Source organism: Sceloporus occidentalis, unplaced genomic scaffold, assembly GCF_023333645.1.
Source record: "Sceloporus occidentalis isolate IW3139 unplaced genomic scaffold, rSceOcc1.0.p SCAF_5, whole genome shotgun sequence".
Classification (NCBI taxonomy): domain Eukaryota; kingdom Metazoa; phylum Chordata; class Lepidosauria; order Squamata; family Phrynosomatidae; genus Sceloporus; species Sceloporus occidentalis.
Window position 1 is genome coordinate 90,949,301 of NW_028316985.1, and position 16,396 is coordinate 90,965,696.

General features: G+C 38.5%; 1 protein-coding gene across 1 annotated transcript in view; it reads left to right on the forward strand.

Moving 5' to 3' along the window:
- Nucleotides 1–16,396, forward strand: part of PPARGC1A (PPARG coactivator 1 alpha) — a 115,638-nt gene that overhangs the window by 92,113 nt on the left and 7,129 nt on the right. Inside the window, exons 8-12 of the mRNA XM_089524724.1 lie at nt 1,181–2,093; nt 3,061–3,165; nt 3,323–3,443; nt 13,671–13,792; nt 14,413–14,564. Of these exons, the coding sequence (XP_089380850.1) occupies nt 1,181–2,093; nt 3,061–3,165; nt 3,323–3,443; nt 13,671–13,792; nt 14,413–14,564 (1,413 nt within the window). The remainder of the gene's footprint in view (nt 1–1,180; nt 2,094–3,060; nt 3,166–3,322; nt 3,444–13,670; nt 13,793–14,412; nt 14,565–16,396) is intronic.

Sequence of the window (16,396 nt, forward strand, 5' to 3'; positions counted from 1 at the left end):
CCCTGTTTGCTAAATGGAGGGTAAATTTCAGGCTCTCCCTTGTGATTTTCATTGATGCTCGGGTGTAGTTTAGACTGTTTAGATGCCATTTCAATTTCATTATCATTCTTTGCTTAATTTTTTGTTGGAGAACCATGTCCTAGATAAACATATTTGTTGTGTTTCCAATAATGTATTCTATATATGTTAGCAAGAGTATACTACGTTAATGAATATACAAGAGTATACTACATTGATGAATTATGCAGGCCAGTATCATTGCTATTACATTCAGAATCATTCTTGGGCCTTGTATTTCCTTCTTATAGAAACACTCTTATTTCACACCATTGTTATTGTTGTCTAATATTTTGTTGCTTAAATTATTCAAGCAGACATTGATCTGGTGTAAAAGAGTTGGTGTTTACAATGAATTAAATATTAAAATTTACAATATAAACTTTTTATAAAAACAAATGACATTGCTGTTGGTTCATATTTACTTTGTTTATAAAATTATATATTAGAAGTAAGAAATTAAATGGAACATGAATCACAATATCAGATTGCTCATGGAAATGGGATACTGTTTGCTAGGAAATAGGTGCTATTAGCTTTGGCATTTAAAGCTCTGTGTATTCATATTAGCGGGTTATTATTAGTAGCTTTTGAACCATAGCAGTGTATTCTCCTCTCCCAGCACTGTAATAATAAGGCTCCTGGATGGCTGTGAGGGACTAATATTAACAAATATGACACCAAGGTCATGTGGGAGGAACCACATCCAAGCGGGATGCCAGATTAATTGTTGATCCGAACTTTAGACCCATTGAAACAATGGGATTTGCACATGTTGACTTCACAACTCATTCAGTGGGTCTATTCTGATTGGGTCTAATAATTGGTTTTAGAACAAAAGTAATGATAGGAGGGAATCATAATTCCATCAAATTTATGTCATAGGCTTGCTGTTGGCTAATTAAAATAAATATTTACTATCCATTTCTGTATTCCATAGAGTTGCACATTTTAATTTAAGCATATTTTTAGGAGACAAAGTATTACGAAAAGGATGTGGAAAAATGTGCATGGAAACAGAAAGAGACAACAACATAGATTATTTGGGAATCTGTATTTTGGAAGCATTGAGAGAAACCCATATACTAAGACTTGGTTGCTGTTGTTTTTACTCTGTTCTCAGGCCTAACTCCACCTACAACCCCTCCTCACAAAGCGAACCAAGACAACCCTTTTAGGACTTCACCAAAGCCAAAGTCGTCATGCAAGACTGTTATGCCACCTTCCAAAAAACCCCGCTGCAATGAGTCTTCCAGCTCTCAAGGACATAACTTAGGTCGGAAGGGTCCAGAGCAGTCAGAGCTGTATGCACAGCTTAGCAAGACGACTGTGCTGTCTGTCAGTAACGAGGAGAGGAAGACAAAGCGGCCTGGTTTGCGGCTATTTGGTGACCATGACTACTGTCAATCTGCTAATTCAAAAACAGGAATATGCACCAAACTATCCCAGGAACCTCAGGATTCCAGACAAGTAGATTTAAAAGGTTGGTTGCCTGGGCAGTGGTGTCATATTTGTTCTTCTTTTGAACAACACAACCAGTACGACAAGAGAGAGACTTCACAGGCAAGCAAGCAGGATTTGCAATGCAACAGCAGGAAACAGCTCCAAGACCAAGAAATCCGGGCTGAACTCAACAAGCACTTTGGTCACCCTAGCCAAGCTGTTTTTGAGGAAAAGACCACTAAGATCAGTGAACTGAGGGACAACAGTGATTACAGTGATGAACAATTCTCCAAGCTACCTATGTTTATAAATTCCGGACTAGCAATGGATGGTCTTTTTGATGATAGTGAAGATGAAAATGACAAACTATGCTGCTCGTGGGATGGAATGCAAACCTACTCATTGTTTGACCTGTCGCCATCTTGCACATCCCTTAACTCTCCATGCAGAGATTCAGTGGATTCACCCAAATCCCTGCTTTCTCAAAGATTCCAAAGGATACGCTCACGATCAAGATCCTTCCCTCAGCATAGGTCTTGTTCCCGTTCTCCATATTCAAGATCAAGGTCACCATGCAGTAGATCCTCCTCAGGGTAATGTCGGGGAAGTGGGATGGTGAACAAGGAGAATCAGGCTGATGGAATCTGATGTGTGCCTGCAGAAAGTTGCCATGCCTAACCTGAATTAGCAGCTTCCTCAATACTAAGCTAGTTATGGCTCATATCACATGCAGTTGACTTGAGCTTTCTTAGTAATCTGCTTGTATCTCAGTAAAGAATTTATGGAAAATAAATCGCTCAGACAGATGGAATTGCTTTTCTCCACAGTTCATGATTACAGAATTCTTTGTAGTAGAAGCATATGGTTCTGGCCAACTGATTAACATATATTTTTAAGAAAGGACATTTGAGTGTATGAAAGGCTATGATAAGCCAATTGAATTTTCAAGTATAGTTGTCCCTCCATATTCGCTAGGGTTAGGGGAACGAGACCCCCGTGAATATGGAAAAACTGCAAATAACAAAAACACCATGTTTTTACCTGAAGGACACCTCTCTAGGAATCTCTAGGTCCTCCAGTGCAACTCTGTGGTCAATGTACAACATACACTGACCATAGAATGGCACTGGAGTAGCTACAAATGGTATTTCAGTGCAACTTTTAGTTAAAGTTGACCACAGAGTTGCACTGGAGGACCTAGACAGTCCTAAAGAGAACATATTAATGAAATCCGTGAATAATCAAATCTGCAAATATCAAATCCGCAAATATGGAGGGATGACTGTATTAGAGGCAGTGCCCTGCTGATGACTTGCCATATTAGGGAAAGTAAATCATTGCTCGTGTTCAACATGAAATGGTTCTTGTTGGGTATCAAACTCCAGTTCTCCTTGGCACTTTATATGTTGTTAAGAAAAGGTAGCGGATATTACTAGAAAACCTCCAACATTGCTAGAAAGTAACTAGGTTTGGGCTACAAGAAGATTATAGGGACAAAATGTGAATGATTCAGCCTTTCTCACCTAATGTGATGTTTTCTTTCTTTATTTCTTCTAACAGATCTTATTATTATTATGAGTCCAGTCATTGTAGAACCCAGGCATATAGAAGTTCCCCCTTGTATTCAAGATCACGATCCAGATCACCATATAGCCATAGACCCAGGTAGCAAAGATTGTCATATTTATGTCTGCATTGTGTTTTTATGTTTGTTTGTTGGATATATCAACAAATGAACCAACAAACATCCAATTCTTATTATGCATTTGTATCTTGAGGAAATTCCAGAGTCTCATTGTAATGATTAAGTTATGTCTCCTAGATATGACAGCTATGAGGAATATCAGCATGAAAGGCTGAAGAGGGAAGAATACCGCAAAGAATATGAAAAACGGGAATCTGAAAGGGCCAGACAAAGAGAGAGACAGAGGCAGAAAGCAATTGTAAGCGCTATGCAGATAACTTTCATTTTGGAAGAGATTTGTTTTTCTTTTGCAGATTATATATGAATATACGTGTATTTTTTAAAAATGCAAGGCTTCTTTTTATCATTTTCTCCTTTCAAACAGAACAAACAGAATGCATACACTAATCTATGAACATGCATTTCTCAATAATTGTGATCTCTTATGCTCCAGTGTGCTTTCATTTCAATGCTCACTTTGCCTTTAAAATGTAATATTTTAAAGCTACTGTAAATCAGCATTTTTTACATGCAAGTAGCTACTGGAAGATGTATTAGAAAAGGGCTTTGTCATGGATAGTAAGCAGCAAAGTAGCTTAAATTTAGCTAGCATATGAAAATATAGCAATATATAAATCTGCCATTAAAAAAGAATCTTCTGTGGTATGGACAAAAATATACTTTATCTTAAGCAGTGATTCCCAAGTTACATCAGTTTTATATTAAAAATCAGATAATTTCTTCATTGAAAAGCTAACATATCAAAGCGGCAAGCTTTTGAGTCCTCCATCTCTATAGGCAAAACAGGGACGTAGCCAAGGGGGGTTTCTTGGGGTCCGTACCCCCCCTTTCATTAGGAAAATGAATGGTGTGTGCTGCTGCACCGCCACGCCCAAGCCCCATTATAATAGTGGCACTTAGTCTGGACCCCCCCCTTTCCTAAAATCCTAGCTACGTCCCTGGGCAAAAGGAGTGGAGAAAGAAAACTCATTTTATATTCTCAAAGGGGTAACAAAATGGCCACTGCACCAACTCTTCAAGCTTTAAATTCCATCTTGAGGCTGCAGTCTAACTTGAAGTCCCATGGCAATGAGATCTATCCCAAAGGTTTTTTGGATGGTTCTTCCTCTTACACCATATTGTACAACTTAGTCTGATGAAGAGTTTTGAAATCTTGCCGTTTTAATTATAGTTTACTGGTCCAATGAACATATTTGCCGACTCTGATATTTTTAAAAGATACACATGTGCTACCTATAAAAGGTAGTACCTTTGAGACTAATTGTGTGAAAGAAGTTGTTGCATAGATTAGTACCTTTGAGACTAATTGTGTGAAAGAAGTTGTTGCATAGATTTTTGTAGACTTGGGGGCTATATGGATTGCCCCTAAGGGGCTTCATGCAGCCACCTCAGAGCCATGTCAACCTCACCCTGCAGCCCAATCCGGCCTCTGGAGAGCGCAAAAAGCAGCCGCAAAAGGCGTCTCCTTTTTGTGCCCTCCAAGGGGTGCCATAGCCATGGTTGCGCAGCTTGATGATGCCCCGTCAGTGCTGCATCATGTGGACCAGCACTTGTCAAAATGGCACCATGGGGCAGAGTTAGGGCATCCAGCATGAGGATGCGGCACCCTGACTCCACCCAACAGGCTGGCACTTTTTGCCAGTCTGTATTGTGCCTTGGTCTACTTCATGGTTAATTTTATTTTTATCATTTTTATTACAAGAATAATGTCATGACATTTCATGGGAATCTTTATAACGCATGTTGTTTCTTTAGGATGCTGAGTAGGGATGTAATCCTTTGTTAATTGCGTTCCTGCAAAGGAGAACAAATAATTTGTTCAGTATTCTCATTGCTGTGAGAATGTCTTCAAAAATGTATTGAAAATGTTCTTGCAGTTTGGAGCAAATTTGCTGGCAAATTAGCTAAGTCTCCCTGCTCCAGCAGAGATTCGCTGTTTCTGTGTGTGCCCATCCTATCCCCTCTGACAAGGCCATGTAGTGGCTGAAGTAGGGTGGGAGTCAGCCCAATACTTTCTGGTTATATTCTGATACATGACAATGTCATCCTCTGGAACCTCCAAGAAGTCTGGGGGATATCTGCAACATTGTACATACAATTATCGGAATAGAGCCAGACAATCTCAGTTATACCCAGTCCTCCTACAAACTAAATAGAGGAATATCTTTCAGATTGGTTCAACCTATAGTGAACAGGTGAATCATAGTAAATAAACACAGTGTGGGCAAATGGTGCATTAAATGCAGTGCCAATGGTATTTCCGTTTTTAACCAGCATGTAGGATGTGTGAAATATAAGATTAAAAATTCTCCTTCAGGAAAAGAAGTTTCACCCTTTCCCATTCATATATATATATATATATATATATATATATATATATATATATACTGGTACCAGTCCAGATTGGGGTTTGTACATGCTTATTTCAGAATAAGAACACATAATACTTAGCTGTGGACTGTATACTTAAGGTAGCTTGGAGTTTGACCTCTCAGATTCAAAATACTGTCATAAAGTTTAGTGATGGCACATAAGTATTGCCTTAGGATATACTTTTCAAAAGCACTTCTTTGTTTGGGCCCTTGTTATTGCTGCAAGTTGCTTGCTGGCTGACTGGACCCACGGTAATGCCATTTTAAAGTATTTCTCCATCCTGCTGTATGATGTCTTCATACAGTATATTCCCTCACTGAGTTTCTGTCATTCCTGCACTGTCCTCCCATGCCTTGTCAAGGCAAGAAAAAAGTTTTTCTCTGTAGCTGCAGCAAGGCCTATAACCCCATCTTTCTGCTTTGCAGTCTTATTAAATTGTTGCTATGTTGTTTAGCTATGCCATACAGAGAAACAAAATGCTACATAGGATCACAGGAAGTTGCCTTGTTGTCTGCTCTTTCTCCTCCTCCTCTTTTTCCTCCTTCTGCTACTCCACCCCCCCTCCTCCAAAATGGACTCAAAGTGGCTCACAGTTAAAAGGAATACTATTAAAAACATACAAAAAGTGAGCTTTAAAATAGCATTAAACTATTTCAGTATTAAAACAAATCACATAATAAGTTAAAAAGATGAAAGCTCTTGGAAATGGTTTAGTTACAATTAATTTGGCTTCCTAGTCCTCCCTGAATATCTCTGGAAGCTATGCCCAACCTGCTTAGCTTCTGAAATCAGATGAGACTGGGTATGTTTAGCATGGGTGGCGGGTACTCCTGAATGAATATGTTGATGGAGCAAGAATGGAGGCTGTAAGCAGCTGCTAAAGATATGTTGTAGCCAGAAAATAATATGATTTTACTTTTTGATGTTGTTTTGATTTTGCTAATATAAAATTACCTTGTGGAACAATAACTTCCTTTATGTCAAAACTGACTGTCATGTTCTTAGCATTGTTGCAGTTCCATTTTCAGCTGTAGCTTGACCTAAATAGTATCAGGCAGGCGTATTTTGGGGAGCAATCAATAGAAATTATTTCTCTGGCCTTAATTATTCAGCTGCAGTATCTCTCAGTTAATCAAACAGAAGTAACTCTGAGTTTAAAGAAAAAAACATAAACAGAATTTTACATAAATGTTTGTACTCTTGGATCCATCTGCTCAAAATGTGTGTATCTGCTTGTTTTTAAGACTACGTGGTTGAAACATATCCAGTATATCTACATTATCATCTTAGCTATTGCCAATTAGATAAAGTTAAAGAAACACCAATTAATGCATCCCTGAAATGCTCTTATATATGATCAATGTATCAGATGCTCTGGGTTTTTTGGGTTTTTTTTACACCAGAGAAAAGATCTATTGGTGGCCACATAGTGCCTGCAAGCTGGAGTTTTCCATACTTCTGTCTTAGAAGCCTGAGTGATTGACCAAGGAAATAACAAATGTCTGATTAGCAAATGACAAAAAGATATTCAAATATTGAACTTTGAAAGGGAGTACTCCTCAGGGTTTTCTGTACGTTCCTTTCTGATGTTTTTATTTTTCATGGGAAGGGGGACTGCAATTCTAAAAACGGCACTGCCAACACAGCTGGTGGCCACACTGAAGTGGGAATTCTTGGAGCTGTAATCCAAAAGAACAAATACGTATATGCCTTGGCAGATAATTTTTCTTAAACAAGTAGGAAAGGAAGGTTGTAGCTGATCCAAAATGCAGTCATGCGACTCATTAACCCTGCTGGTCTGATTAGCACATGCATAGAAAATTTTGCAGGAACATTATGCTTGAACATTAACTCTCCTGAGAGATCTAAATGGTGCCTTTTTCAGCTTCCAGGGGAGTGCATTCCCACAGAATGTGATGATAGCCAATGGTTGGACTAACTTTAAAGGGGCTTTAGACACTTTATGAAGGGTAGGCCCATCAGTTACTCTTGGCCACATTGAGAAAGGTTTAGTAAAACGATTGCTACTAAATGGAACCTCCATATTCAAAAGAAGTACATGTCTGAATAATAGTTTTTTTTTTTTTGGGTGGGGGTCAAGCAACAGGATGGCCCTGCTTTTGTGATTTCTAGAAGCATCTATCTGGTTACTATAGTTTTTTGTGTGGTTTTCAGGCTATGTGGCCATGTTCTAGAAGAGTTTCTTCCGGACGTTTTGCCAGCATCTGTGGCTGGCATCTTCAGAGAATGCTTGCCTGGAAAGGAGTTGGGTATGTATATACTGTGTGACCCTGGGAAGGCAGGAGTGATTTGCATGTGTATTGTTCTGTTGCTAATGGCAGGCCTCAGGATGAGAGGGTATGCAAAAGAGGATTAGTGTCTGCTTGCATACCCTCCCACCTTGAGGCCTGCCATTAGCAACAAAGCAATACACACGCAAATCACTCCTGCCTTCCCACGGTCACACAGTATATGCATATGCAACTCCTTTCCATACAAGCATTCTCTGAAGATGCCAGCCACAGATGCTGGCGAAATATCAGGAAGAAACTCTTCTAGAACATGGCCATATAGCCCAAAAACCCCACAAAAAAAAAACTATGGATGCTGGCCATGAAAGCCTTTGACTCCATATCTGATTACTGTTTGTAAATAGGATGATGAACTACTAGATAGACCCTTCGAGTGATCCAGCAGGTTACTCTTTTTGTTGTAACGAGGAAAGATGGGAGATAAAATAAACCAAAAAATTATATATATATATATATATATATATATATATATATATATATGCATTAATCTTTTTAAAACATGTAATTCTGAAGTGATCTCACTGTTAAGAGATCATTTTGTGTCTAGCTTTGTATTGCTTTTGTTTGCCCTAATGAAGATAGATATCCATAGAAAAGAATATACACAGAAAAGCCTTAATAATGCTCAAATTATAAAAAAAAATCCATGGAGACTTGTAGCAGTATCAAAACACAATGTGACTTCACCATTTGGGCACCTTGGAGTACCATTGAAGAAAATAATAGAATCTCTTCTCATAGTTGCATATTGGAGAAGATATGGTACGTTTCATTTTTAAATTTGATTTTCTATTATTTGGTCTTTTTTTTTTTTTAAAAAAAACTTATTCTCTTAATTGTACATTACCATGCTTTTCTTTTAATAGTTCAGTTTTCGCAATGTTGTCTCTCTCATTCAACCCAAAAAGGGAGAAGGGGAAATAAAAGCCAAAAATAATCACACTCATGACAAAACTTATGGAAGCCTATGCAGTGTTGGTACATAAAACATTATGCCCCCCCCACACACACACACTTCCAGTCCAGATATATTATCTGAAATGAAGTGTATTAGAAAGTCTGCTGTTATGTTATGCTCCATCTGGTCAATCATTTAGATTCAATAGTTAGTGTCAACCAAATTGTTTTTTACCAAGTGGTTCAGCACAGTTAAGTTTCTGTTTTGGTAAGACATTCTAGGGTGGTGGGGTGGTGGGGAGACACAGATACATTACTGCATGGAGGCAGGGACGTAGCTAGGATTTTGGGAAGGGGGGGTCCAAACTAAGTGCCACCATTATAATGAGGCTTCAGTGCGGTGGCGCAGCAGCACACACCATTCATTTTTCTAATGGAAGGGGGCTCTGGACCCCAAGACCCCCTCCCCTTGGCTACGTCCCTGATGGAGGCAAATCTTTACTGTTCCCAGATCTATGAGCTGAATTCTCCCCATGCAAAGGCAAGGCTCTTTGAAAGAAAGAACACTTAATATAGGAGATGAGTGCACCAGCTTTTATTCCTTCACTAGGTGACACTAGGTAAACACATAGGGGCAGATTCTATTGCATAGCTCCATCCCCAGGCAGTATTCATTCCTTACCTGATCCGGGTTTCTCACTGGCCTTTTAAAGAATGGGATTTTTCCACCTGGTCAGGAATAAAAACTGGTGTGCTAATCTCCATAGAGCTAAGAAGTATGAAATCGAGGTAGAGACCAAAGATTGTGACATGTTCTTCATCGTGGCATTCCTGACCCTCCAAAGCTTTGCTTCTGTCCATCCAGTGGCTCTCAGGTAGAGAATGTTCCTGTTTAGGGCACTGGTCACTTTCAGCCCCAGTCTTAGAAGGGAAATCGCTTCACTCTTAAACCGCATTGTCTTCCCTGCTATCTTGCCCACAGGCATGATACTCCTGTCAAGTCATTTTGGCAGTAAGTTTTGCTCAGGGATTAACTAGTAGAATAACTTTGTTTTACATTAGAAGATAATATCTTATCAAATCTGTTTTTTTTAAACATCATAGATTAGATAAAATAATTCAAAAACTGAAAAATTGGATGCATCTGCAAAAGTAGTGCAGATTGACACTGCTTTAACTGCCATGGCTCCATCCTATGGAATCCTGGGATTTTAGATTATTGTGGCACCAGAGCTCTCTGCCAAAGGAAGCTAAATATCTCACAAAAATACAAATCTCAGAATTTCATAGCACTGAGCCATGGCAGTCGAAGCGATATCAAATTGCATAATTTCTGCAGTGCAGATGCAGCCGCTATTAGAAGGTTTTTCAATTACGATGGTGAAATTTTGACCTAGGTTGAAAAATACTTTAATATTATAATTTATTCAAAGTTATTCTGCTCTGTTTTATTCAACAAGCCTCTCAAAGTGACTGACACACATGCATTTACAGTTTTTTTTAAATCATCTAAATATACCAATCATCCAAATATACCATAACACCATACTAAAAGCAAAATTCACCACAGTCCTGGGACAACTACTAAGGAAGATCAAAGAAGAAAGTGCACAGGAAGATTTACTTCTGGACACGAAGAAAACAAAAATAATGACCACAAAAGGTCTATGCAAATTCAACCTAGACGATGAGGAAATTGAAATATTAAAAGTGTTCCCATACCTTGCATCAAACATTGATCAGAATGGGGACTGCAGTCAAAAGATAAAAAGGAGACTGGGAATGGGGAGGGCTGCTAAGAAATCACTAGAAAAAATCCTAAAATGTAAAGATATATAACTGAGCACAAAAGTTAGACCCATACAAGCCATTGTATTCCCTATTATCATGCATTGATGCAAGAGTTGGACAAGTGAGGAAATAAGAGAAAAATCAGTTCATTTGAGATGTGGTGCTGGAGAAGAGTGCTGAAGTTATTGTGGACAGCCAAAAAGACAAACAAATCAAGCCTGAAGTCTCCCTAGAAGCCAGATGATAAAGCTGAGGTTGTTGTACTTTGGCCACATCATGAGAAGGCATGACTTATTGGAAAAGACAATAATGTTAGGAAAGGTGAAGGGATGCAGAAAGAGAGGAAGACTGCATGCTAGATGGATAGACTCTATTAAGGAGGTCACAGAAATGAATTTCCAGGACCTAAGCAGAGCAGTGGAGGACAGGGAGTTCTGGAGATGTCTCATCCACAGGGTCTCTATGAGTCAAGATCGACTCAAAGGCTGTTAGCAACAACAAAGCAGTCAAAATGTTAATGCATCAGGACTCCTTTGAAATATTGGGGGGGGGCAGAATTACCTGGGACATTTTTTTTTTAAAAAAATTTCTTCTACTTTGATGTCTTTTTCATTTGCCCAGCAAAGGATCTACTGCATTTTGTTTGTAACCACCAGAAGAAAGTGGGTTTTGAATATATTCAAAGTTAATCCATTCCAAAGCCCTATGGGCATTCAGATGGCAGAGCTGGTTTCTCTGCCGAGTCAAGAAAGCAAAGTGGTTGTGTATGAAAACATCTTTCATGAATGCTCACTTTGTAGGAGAAATACAAATACAAATACATTTTTAAAAAGATATTTTTGTTATATGTTGGAGAGCAGCTAGTTAGATTAGACAGTAATGGGCTAGAAATCCCCTTCTTTTTCCATAAAGAGTCATGGCTTTTTTGCCCCAACCTTGTGGTCTTACCAAAGATGCAGCCCTAAAGGCTAAAAATATTCTAGAGGCTAGATAGACCAATTTATAATCGAAATAAGTGTTCACTCTATTGTTAGCAGTATGTGCATTTCCTATAATATATGAGGTCCAGTTCCTTATTAGAAAAAGAAATGCATATGTGGGCTGTTATATTTATTTGGGAAATGAATGTATATATGCTGGCAATTCTGGTATTGTGCAGAGCAGGCGGTAAAAATCAGTTAAAATGTCCTGGCCCATGGATCTGTGAGTAACTTTCTGCAAGTTTATTTATGAGTGGGAAAAGGGGGAAAGTAAAGTGCAAATACTGCTTATTCCACAGAGAAAGGTGGCAGAACAGAGAACTCACTTAGCTCTGTTAAAATTATGCTGCTCTACTTAATATGTTTATCTGTTTATGTGTTGCTCTGCTCTGTTGTGATCTAAGTGTTTGTCTTTGAGAACAGAATTTTTTAGCAGGTTCAGGCTGGGCTTGTCACCGTGGCTGTCACACAATAACATTTTTTTCGGGGGTAGGCACTAGGCTATGATAGGTGACCAAATATCTCTGTAGCTCTTATGGGTTCTTTTGAGTCCTATGGGCCATGGAATATTTAAAAAAAAAAAGACAGACATTTAAACTGGGTAGATTGGAACAAGAATAGAGTATGACAGCTAAACTGCCTTATGTGCTTGAATGAGGAATATGAACTGCACCATTTTTCTTTCATTTTGCTTTGCGTCTGATTCTTTTAAAATCATAAATCTTTATCACCATGGGTAATAAGTGCCAAATGCTTGCTAAATGCCAGATGCTTGCTGTAGGTCCCTTGTTGGGTGCTAACATGTGCTAATAAGCAACTAAAGACCAGGTGTGTGCCAAGGATGGGTGTCCCTATCCTTCCTTATTAGGACTCTGAGTAAGCCTGTAGTGGGCAAAGTGGACTACACAATGGTGCGGCAATCTTATGGGGAAGTGCAACTTGCAGACCTCTCTGAAGCATGAGGGTTTAACACATGCTTTCCCAAAAATGTCTTGTTTCTAGTCGTCAAGCTTGTGTTTAAGCAAATCAGCCCACCTTACACCCCCAAAATTGTGGAACAAAATGACAAGTAAATGGGCCAGAACCAACTTTAGTTTTGATATTTGGCAGGTGCAGGGTGTCTGCATGTATGGCTATACTGCAATATGTTGAGGCCTTAGAGTCTAAAAATTGGTCTCTGCGACTTACATAGTTGCTCACCCTTGCCACAATCCAATCATTTAGTGTGTTTGGCTAACTTGTGTGTGGCAAGAAATGGACAGAGTAAAGTACTTGTATATTCTGACATTCTTGTGCCACTATGCTCAGCTCCTTCCACACTCATGTCCACTAATCTGGTTGGACGGTCACATGTAGGCAGCAAAATGATGAGGTTCACCTGTCACCGATTACTCAGTGATAGATGAGCCTTGATCAGTTGTTCTTTACCAGCTGTCTCCCATCCACATGGTCAAATAGTGGCCATGCAGGTAGAAAGAAACGGGTAACAGCCAAGCAAGGAGGATTACCTGTTGTAGGCACCCTTGTGGACCTCCTGGGTTTTGTCCAAAGGTGCTGTAGAAGGATGTCATTGTGGTGCATGGGGTATACTGCTCGTCCTGCAAGATGATATTATTGTAATGTGCCGACGATAATGGTGGCAATCCTGCCGACCTGTCTGACTCTGCTTTACTTCTAGCCAGGGGGTCAAGAAAAGAGTGGGTGTGGGTGAGTGGGAATGTACTCCTTGAATCTGTTCAAAGACTATGAGGTGATGATAAAGGATCTTGAGGAAGATTCTCCTTGCCAGAGTTTCTGGACATTCAAGCAGCCACTATCTTGGGGATTTTCCTCCAAGTCCTTTAATATTGTTTCCATCCCTATATTTTACAAATTCAAATTGTGTGAAGTATATGTGTCATATCTACCAAAAAAGAGAATTATTATGGTATATTTCAGCTGAAGTTTAATAATCCATTCTCCCATATAAAAAATATGTAATTGTGTTTGCTGCAGTTCTTAATATTATTATAAATTCCTTTTTGGATCACCTGAATTTTATGCATCTAAGTGTAGATAGACATCTTTTTCTGCTTATTCATGTGGAACTTTTCTGCTTTTCCATACCAACAGGAAGAACAACGTGTAATCTATGTTGGCAAAATTGGGCCTGACATAACCCGAGCAGAACTGAGGGACCGGTTTGAAGTTTTTGGTGAAATTGAGGAGTGCTCTGTAAATCTACAGGACAATGGGTAAAACAATTACTCCTTTAAGATAATTGCTTGTTAAGAGAATTCCACTTGTTGATTTTTTGACAAAAGAAGGCAGTAAGATCATGACAGTGAGAATTGCTTCCAAAAGTATCATGACATTTATCAGTCTGAAATTGAGAAAAGCCTCTAGTCTCTCATTTTCCTCCTATTTATTATTTGCACTATAGTTGAGATTATCTGTTCAAGGAAAAGAGGGTTATTCAAATTAACAAATAATGTGAGTTTGGGTATTCTTGGTGTGGAAGCCCCAGTGGAATTATTGATTTTTTAAAAAGGAAATAACTATGTTGATGGTTTTTATTTATTTATTTATTTATATACCGCTATTCCAAAGATCATAGCGGTGAACAGCAAGTAAGCTAATTAGCAAGTAAGCTAATTTGCCCCCAACAGTCTGGGTACTCATTTTAGCGACCTCGGAAGGATGCAAGCCTGAGTCAAGCTTGGGCCCTTTTGCTGGTCTTGAACTCGCAACCTTGTGGTTTTGAGTGAATGGCTGCAGTACAGGCATTTAACCACTGCGCCACCAGGGGCTCCTTGTTGATGTTTAGCACTTTCTAATTCTTATTCACAAGTGTCTGTTTTCTTTTCAATGACAGAGATAACTATGGTTTCATCACTTACCGCTACACTTGTGATGCTTTTGCTGCTCTGGAAAATGGATACACTCTGCGCAGATCCAGTGAACCTGACTTTGAGCTGTATTTTTGTGGACAAAAGCAGTTTTGCAAGTCTAACTATGCAGACCTAGGTATGTTATTTAGCACTTGTTTAAATATGGTGCAGTCTTGGTGTATCTTAACAGCTTTCCAACTTTGGAAGGAAGGAAGGAAGGCAAGAAAGCAAGCTATAGTTATTTCAAATGTACTTTCTAAACCAGATTGAAGTGTTAATGATTACTTGAAAGATCTTGATTTCTGACACAATTACACTGGGAATAAAGTGAAACTAGGGGACAGGTAAAGTGCTGCAAGATGGCTTCACTAGTAGCACAGTTTGCAACCCAACCTGTGTTTCTTCAGAATTACTTCAGAATAGCTGAAAAACTGGTTGAGCACTGGTGGAATAATAAAAGGAGCTTAGATTTGCAGGTATTGTAAGTAAGTTGAACACATGATTGAATACATTATAGTTAGACAATTAGGTACTCTGCTGATTTTCTCACTACCTACAAATCGTTGTTGTTACGGCAAGCAGATAGGACTTTCCAAACAATGGTTTTTGAGATGTGTTTATCCTAAAGCTGTTATCACTTTAGTGCATCCTATTAAATGTATTAAGGTTCAACAATTTTAGGTTACATTTGATAGGACAGGAAATACACTTCTCTTACATAAAGAGAGTGGCACACTTGTAGTTCTTCTTAAAAGACTGGTTTCGTAGGTGTTGGGAGGGTTGGTTTTTCTGGGGGGGGAGGGAGGTTAAATTGATGGCTGCAGTCATTAAGATTCCTGCATAATGCCATCCTTTATTGTGTCTGAATTTTTTTATGCCCTGCCCTTTTCTTTGTGCAAGGCAGGAAGTGAATACAAAACTATTTTCCCTAACCAATTGATGTCTTCCCAGAGCCTAAATGATAAAGGTGATATGCATTGTTCAAAGTGAATATGCTATAATTCACTTCACTGGCTAAATAGATAGTGTAAAGCTGAGGAAAGGCAGCTGACTGCTGGAGAGATAGAGGCCCAGTGATGAAAATATAAAAAGTGGCAAATCATTTGTTCAAACACTGACTGATAAAACTAGCAAAGACGGATTGAAGTCTTGACTTGATTTGACTTATCTTCTACATTGATGAAGTCAGAGGTGTTTCTGGTATCTCAAAACATCTGGGGTATAAAATAAGCTGCCTCAAAGAGACCTTATTGAGCATTATTCATCATGGAGAGTGGGCTCTTGAAGGGCTTTCCATGTGATCACATCTCAGCAAACAATTTTCTGCATAGAACATCATTATGTCCTTCTGGCATTTTATATTAGAAATTGCTAACTCAATGGAAAACTGGGTGGAGTTAATAAAATAGTTGTTATTAAATAATTAAACAGAGATGACAAATTAAATAATTAAACAGTCAAGATGACCTAAAATACATAATATGTTTCAAGACGCAAAACATATTTTTTCAAAAGAACTTGTTAATATACTGGATGTATGATTTGTGCTAAGAGCATTAAAAAGTGTCATGCAGAAGATACTGTTGCATATTTTGTAATTAAGAATATTGTGGTGAAAAGCTTCCTATGTTTATTTAAACATCCAGGTCTCACTTTATTGTGTTGATATAGTAGCACACTGGCTGACATATATAAAGTTTTCAAGAGTGTCCTGTGACATTCCCTGCAGTCGTGTGGGAGTGCCATTCCACTTTCATTTGGTGCCATTAAAAGATTGATGATGTTGTGTTGCTCCCTTGCCATAACCCTTTCAATTACTACAACAGTATGGGATAAGATAGGGTTTTAATAGTTGTATGGTTTTAATAGTTTTTAATTGTAATTTTAGGAGTTTTATCATTTGATTATGATTGTAATGTTTTATTTTGAATTGAATTGATTTGTTTTGTTCTGTTGTACACCGCTTTG